The sequence below is a fragment of the Lactuca sativa genome, chromosome 2 (genome assembly GCF_002870075.4).
Source record: "Lactuca sativa cultivar Salinas chromosome 2, Lsat_Salinas_v11, whole genome shotgun sequence".
Taxonomy (NCBI): domain Eukaryota; kingdom Viridiplantae; phylum Streptophyta; class Magnoliopsida; order Asterales; family Asteraceae; genus Lactuca; species Lactuca sativa.
In genome coordinates, this window is record NC_056624.2 from 108,596,723 (window position 1) to 108,604,635 (window position 7,913).

At 36.7% G+C, this 7,913-nt stretch overlaps 1 protein-coding gene across 1 annotated transcript; it reads right to left on the reverse strand.

The window, feature by feature from the left end:
- Positions 1 to 3,890: 3,890 nt before the first annotated feature.
- LOC111880047 (GATA transcription factor 1) lies at positions 3,891 to 5,559 on the reverse strand. Its single transcript, XM_023876459.3, has 2 exons — positions 5,249 to 5,559; positions 3,891 to 4,766 (listed from the first exon to the last, which is right to left on the reverse strand). Exons 1-2 carry the CDS (start codon positions 5,423 to 5,425, stop codon positions 4,128 to 4,130), a joined length of 816 nt encoding a protein of 271 aa, XP_023732227.1. The 5' UTR covers positions 5,426 to 5,559; the 3' UTR covers positions 3,891 to 4,127.
- Positions 5,560 to 7,913: the final 2,354 nt, after the last annotated feature.

Below are 7,913 nucleotides of genomic sequence, written 5' to 3' on the forward strand. Positions count from 1 at the left end.
GAAAACTCTTTTCTTAAATATACTTTTCTATTTTGGAAACTTTTCCAAATCCTCAGTTTGAGTTCAGACACACCCGAGAGTATGTCCGAATTCCTCAAACCAAGGCTCTAATACCAACTTGTAACGTCCCATAAATAAGACCCAAAATTTTCATTTTTGAATTAATAAAAAGTAAATCATATCATTTTCATAAAACCGAGGTAATCAAAGTTTTATCAATACATCATCATTATCAGAGTAAATCACAGAATGCGAAATCGAGTTGTGTGTGCTATGCAATCATCTCGAGCTCTTCCCTTTGAAAACAAAAGTACCTGAAATATAAATTGTAAACCGTAAGCAAAAAGCTTAGTGAGTTCCCCAGAACAACCACATACCATACATACATAAAAAACACATAATGGGCCCCACCCGGCATCGAGCCTCACTTGGTGTATAAATATTTCAGTCATCGGGTCCCGCCCAATAGACATATAACAAATATAATCATATAAACATACCAACATGCAAAAATCACAAAGATAACAGCATACCATACAATCATCGGGCCTCGCCCACTGAGTATAGCGGGCCCCACCCACATACAAATCATCAACGCATAACCAGATACTAGCATGCAGAATAACCATCGGGCCCTGCCCAGTAAGCATACAAGCAAATACACATGCAAGAGTCACGCAAACATCTAGCACCCTACATAACAAACCGTGGGTCGACATAGGTACCTTCGAACGGCTAAACACAGTGAGGAAACTCACCTCGCACTGCCGAATATCACAGAAAGAATCTATGGCTGTTGGCCCACAAAACTCCCTGCGCTAACAAATTACAAAATAATCATCTAGTTAATAATCGGATTTCGACCCACGCTAAGTGTCCAAACTAGGGTAAAAGACCTTTTTACCCTTTCCATAACTTGGCTCAAGGCTAAGGCCCAATCCAACAATCCAAAGGCCCAAATTCCAATTTCCAAATAAACACCTAAGTCCCAAATATGGACCAATTTTCCAAATTGGGCCCGCTCTCTTTCATGGGCCTTCTCCTAAGAGAGTCCAACAAAATCTCAATAGCCTAACCATGGAATTTTGATGGCACAACATGGCCCAAGACAACCAAACCCACCTTAGCCCAAAACAACAAAACCCAACATGCTGAGTATGTGGGGCGTACTCAGCTTGTACACTAAACGTACTGCTAAAAGGGCTTGTATGCGCAATGTACATGCTTGTACACCCTGCATACTCACCAACTGTGGCCAACTTTCCAATTTAGCTCTTAATCAATTAAGACCACAACCCAAGCTCAGATTTGACTTCCTTAAGGTGGTTAATCACATAAAGTTGCCAACTTTATGTGCATGCATGGCTTAATGGGGCTCTAGAGCTCAAAAGAGCTTAATAAATGACTTAATACATGCATGAGACCAAAACCACCATAAATTTTGCACCTTTATGCTTATAAAACCCCTACCATGACAAGATCTATAATGATAATCTCCAAAAACGACTTTAGCTCACATCCACCAACCAAAGGGACCTAAAAGACCAAAAACAAGCCAAAGAATAGACCTAAGAAATGAGATGACAAGATTTGAATTTTATACCTCACAAATGACGAAATGAATGTGCTAAAGTTGGATCTTAAGGCCCTCCTCTAAAGAATGAGTCTTCAAGCTTCTTCTTCCCCCTCTAGATGCAGAAAATCCCCTACAAAAGCCTCATAAGAGTTCAAGAGCACAACACAATGGCTAAGGAATGAATTGGGTTTTCAAGGGTGAGGAGGCTGGTTAAAAAAAGGCAAAAAGAGGCTATCTTATGGCTTATATAGGGTACTTCCTCGAAAAATAGGGTTTCTAAGTAGCTCGCATACGCTAAGAGTACTCGACGTATGCGCAACGTACGTCGATGAGCTCCGCTATTCACCTTCAAGAGTACGCCCAACCAATAAGGAATACGCCCAACATACTCCAACTTTCCGAAAATTAACACTTTTGCCCCCTAGGGACCAAATACAGCAAATCTTCCACACCCAAAGGGTCTAGACTGAAAAGCACAAAGAACCAAGTGTTATATTTAGCTTAAATAGTAAGCTTTCCTACCTAAACCCTTTTATGTTCATTGTGGCTCACTTAAGATCAGAAAAAATGATGTGTATTTTACTACTTGTTTTAAATTTGTAATTTCTATCAAATCTCAAGCAGTTTAAAACGCAAATAGGTATTGTACCTAGTCGCGAAATAATATAGTTTAATGTAAGAAAGGGTGTCGAACACTAAGGGAACGTGTATGGTTTCAATGAAAAACTATTACTACTAATTAATCTAAGAAAATACTGTAAATGGAGTTTTTTCTGATTTTACACAAGTTCAGAAAACTTAAATCATCAATTAAAAGCAATTGAGTTAACAACGATTACTTTAACTAAAGCAAGCAAAACAAATAACGATTTCAACTAAGATTAAAATGTAATTTTGTTTAGCTTCAAATCACCTCTTCCTTATGGTTGATTTCTTCAATGGAATGGACCATTTAGTTGGTTACCGAATTCCAATGTTACTAGTTATCTTGTTCGCATTTCCTAGCGTTTAACAATTTATGAATGGCTATTACATTGATCATATAACAAGTGAACACTCGATTGATTTTATGTATTCGGACTATGAAGAATATAATCTAAAGATTTCTTATCTATGATCATGAGAATTAATCAAGCACGCAGCATGGATATCTCGCTCTCTATAACATTTACCTGTAAAAGCTGCAGCTACGCTTCTGATGCTTTTAGATGATATTTACCATCATTGGTCCTCCTTGGCCTATCTTATTAACTTTGCTTAATAACCATCTTTTTGCAAGCATTTGGATGTCCCTAGGCAAGATTATCAAGCAACGAAGAGTATTTTAAGGTACATGAAAGGAATCATTGATTTTGCATAAAAGAAGTCGAAGTTACAAGCTACTCACGTAGTGGTTTTTATGGAGACGTTATCAACAAGTGGAAGCCAACATAAGTGGAATAACATTCTATTTGAGTGACAATTTGGTCATATGGGTATCACATGAACAAACATGTGTGGCACTCTCATGCGAGGTTGAGTTTATGGTTGTTACAACGTCGACTTGCCAAGCAATTTAGTTTCGTCGCCTACTCAATGTAATAATGTAAGAACATTAGTCAGGTTACTCTTTACCTATACAACAAATCAACTATTGACACAAATCAAACAAAATTTTGTTTCGTAAGGGAGTGTGTTGAGAGATGATATCATAGTCAAACATGTGTGTAGCAAAGAGGAAAGGGTGGACATCTTCACAAACTCATTGACACAACTCAAATTCATGGAGATGCTAGAGCTGCTAGTTATGAAGGACATATCGCATTCCGTATTAAGGGAAAGTGTTTGAGGAATCCATAATTCAAACGTCTTTGAGTTATCTAATTTTGAATTTTAGTCTTTATCTTTCCTACATTTTAGCAGTAGAGACATAGTGAGTTTGTTCCCTTCTTCCTTGTATAGCGCCGGTATAAGTAGGATGGTGTTTTTCGAATTTTATACAGTTGTTTTTTCGAGATCAATAAGAAATGCAAAAGATGATTTGTTCACGTCTGTTTTCCTCTATTCCTATTTCTCTTTCCGCTTCTCATAATGATCAAAATGCATACTTTTATGTCTTACGATTCCGGTATGCCATTTATATACTTAAAAGTACTGTACACATTCCATCAACTATATCTTATTGTTCAATTTGTAAGCAAAACCAAGTATACCCACTTCAACAATGACTAAAACATTACTTAAGATGCAATAGATGATGTGGGTTTTCAAGCTTTTCAGGGTGTTTATTATTATCTTCATATGGAGAAACATTATGCAACTCAAGCCTCATGAATAGCTCAAAATCCAACATACCAAAACTAGTTTAAAATCAAACTAACCTGCAAAAACCACATACCACCATTTTAATTCTTCTGGTTTAATCTTTCTGATTTTTCTAACCAAAATCTAATGCTCATACAATCCAAATGAAGCTCAAGAAATACATCAATGGCATACAACAACTCCTAATCTAACTATCCCCCCCCCCCCCCCCCCCCCTCCAACCAACCAACCAACCAACCCCAAACACCTATCCAACACCATATCCAAACCCTTTCTTCCCTCCATCATTACTATGCTTTCTCATCTCCATAATCTTCCTGTGCGAATTCGAATGCTTCACACTTGAAAAAGTCGGGCTGCTTGCCGGGCGGTATTCGGGCACCAACCGCCCGGACTTATACCGGACCCCACATGCATTGCACAAAGTCTTGGGACCCATCGGACCTGCCCGCCATTGTGGGGTTTTCTCAGCTAAGCAATGCTGGCACCTTCTTCCAATGCCCGTGGCGGCAGTTGGTGGTTGTGGTGGTGGTGGAAGCAAATCTTGTTTTTTCATGTTTTCTTGATTCCACCACCAGCATTGCTCGCTTGGCAACTCGGGGAAACCTTTTCTTCTTTTTCGCCTGCGCTTTGACCGCTTTTTGACCGGATAACTTATTGGAACATGAAGGCTGCCACAGCAGTTTGTAATGGTGCTGTTGCTGTTGCTGTTGGTGTTGCTATGGCTGCTACTGGCGCTGTTTTCAAGAACAGAAACTGGGCTCAGGTGATCAACCACCATGACAATTGGGTTTGGGTTTGGATTTGTGATAATGTCAAAACATGTTTCAAGTGCGGGAAATGCATCCTTGTTTGACAACCATTCAAGTTCTTCTTCTGCAAATTCCTGTACAGGAAAGGTAAACATGACTCAGTAGTCAACTCGATGAGTTAAATCCAAAAAGGTCGTATTTTTTTTGATAATTTTCAACATTGGTGCTTAAAGATTACAACTTTATACGAAAATAATACGTGGGTCGCTGTTATTTTGCATTGGTTGGGATAAATTTAAAGAATGTAACGAGTCGAGCCCGAGTTAAACCAACTCGGTATCATCTGTTCACTTCATTGCTTTCACACATAGTTGACTATTTTATTTAAGACAGTTAACATCGCTATCGCTATCACTATTCGCTCCTATTACTGAGTTCCGAGTTAAGGACGTTCAACTCGGGGGTTTACGACTCGTATAGACCGATTCAACTCATTAACCAACCGAGGGCGAACGATTTTGGTCGGAAAAGGCACCGGAGTCCCTGTGTTGGTCCGGTTCAAGGCAAAATACGACTGGGTTTCGGTCGAATGGAAAGTAAAACTTAATAAACTTACAGGAAATGAACCGCAGCAATCATCTGGTTCTTGACTGTTAGTTTTTGAAAAGTCCATGGAAGAAGAAGGGGGTTTGGTGGTGTTGTGTTTATCGTCTAGGTCTTCGTCTTCACCATCCAAAGAAAAGTTCAGAATGTCGTCATCAATCATCAAACAGGAAGTTGGGTCCAAAGCCATGTCCAGTAAGAAGAGGAAAACTCGAAGAAATCTTGAAAAAGGTTTGTCTGAAACTCGTCAATGAAGAGAAGAAGACATGAGGAGGAGATGGAGGCGGATTCTTTGGCTTAAATTATCAACATTGTTGTTTGAGGGTTTTTGGATGGCAAAGAAAGGATGTCGATTTTTGGCTGTTAGCCCTTGCCTTATGTTTATTACACTTACACCCCTTTGAATATTTGGGCTCTTCACTATACAAGTATGAAACTTCACTTTTTTCATTCGAGGACCTTTTACTTTAGTGATTTCCAGCTTGCCACTTCACACTTGAAACAGAATAATAAATGTACCCACGATGGGGAGAACAAATATATAAGAATAAAACCATGAATAATTTGTAGGACTAGACTTGGTACTTTTATGTTCCTTTTGTAACATATGGTATGAGTTTTATCATATTTGGTATGCATTGCATTAAAATTGTGATTTATGTCGATAAAAAATGTAACCTTTTGTAACATATAACATGATTTTTATTATATTTGATATGTATTCAATTATTACTGTAAATGATGTAAATAAAAAAGTTTTGTTCCAACTAGAATAATAAACATGAATATGGGGCAATCTCATTCTTGAGATCCCGTCTCTTCAAGGAACTGAATCTAATCATGTTTACTATCAAAAATAGTTTTAGAAAGCCTAATCGGATTTCTCAATTATATTCTCAATTCCATTTAGTGTCACAAATAACATATGCATCCTTAGTATAGTAGGAGGGTGAGAGATGGACACCAAACTTGAGATAATTGAAGCTTTAAAAGAACTGGAGACATTTAACACTCTTAAAAATAAATTCCAAAATGTCATTATGTATAAATAATATTTTTAAGGTTTTTGTTACATTTCTTTTCCAGATTACTATAAGGAGATGGTAAAATCTCATATTTGATATTGTTGGTAATGATGAATAACAAAGATATAAAGTCAATCATGTGTTTATTCGCTAAAGATCAATAATAAATTTTTTAATTAATAAAATATTTAGGATATTTCAAACCAAAAATTTAGATGAGATATGTACAACCACCCATAAGCATCTAGCATCATATATTATCTTAGAATATATTAAGGCGCAATTGATGGACACCAAATGTCAATATTTGGTGGAACAACATACCCAAAGTAACTTGACAAATTACACATTTTATTCCAAGGGTATAAAGCGTCTATTGACGATGTTAGTAGGGGTGTATTATGTAGTATAAGGATAACTTTAGGTGCTTGAAAGTGAAATAATGAAGAAAGGCACGGGCCGCCTACGCTAACAGCGTGCTTCGATGACTACAATGATGTTTTCAACATGGTGCGACTAGCATGTCGAGTAGCCAATAATAAGTGAACACGTAGTATTGGTTCGTTTCAAACTTAACATATTTGACCCACCCGACATCGCACGTGACCGATATAATTATCGTCATGCGCCATTCTTGTATTTTTTTTTTCTTTTTCTCTTTGACACATGAAAATACCCATGCAATTTAATATTCACGAGCTCATAATCTAATGTAATTGATATTTTAACTTTTAAAAAGATATGACATTACTTAATAGTTAATAGATACGTAATTTATAAAATAATGTATTTAATGTATATTGTATTAATACATGGTCACAATTAATCAGGGTTTTTAAATGATTCTTAGTGTGGACTTTTTGGATTTTGATGTTAGATTAGGTCCCGCCCGTATTTGACAACGGTGCAGGCATGGGTAGATGATCATTTTTCTTGTATCTATCTCATATCTTGTATATCCTCTTCATGTTCATTCCCTGTCAAAATCTTCGCTCTCTATGTTCCATATGTGTTTTTGGATCTGGTCTAGACGTGGTTTCTACTTGATATATTTAATATAGAAAGTTAATTAAAGAAAGGATACCCATTAAAACTATATCAAAACATGAATATCAATAGATTATTGTATTCTATTTCATAATGAAAGGCAATAAAGGTCTGCCCATATATCTATATTTAGAGACCCTATAATATATTATTTTTTCCAAAACCCTAAAATACCATTTGGGTAATAATATCTTAACATGTATCATATAGTATAGTTCCCAAAAATACATTTAAAAGAAGTTGCTACACAAATGATAGTGTACGGCTTATAATTTGTAGCAAATCAATCACATCAAACCGGAGGACTTGATGATGTTTGGTCCATTGACATGACCTACACAAAATAAGAACACTCCTTAGCAGTGCTGTTTGACAATGTTTTTTTACAACATTGCAATATGACAACACTATAAGACAAAACAACATATCAGCCCAACCTCTAACGAGTTGGGTCTGAATAGGTTGGTTCAAAATTGACCTAATTGTCATTTGATCTAACCTTATAAATAGAATACTTTCTCCTTAATGATGAGGATCATTATTCTCTAAGCCCCCAATATACATATACACCTCTCCTTAAGATGGTTCTTTCCATTCTGAAGAAAC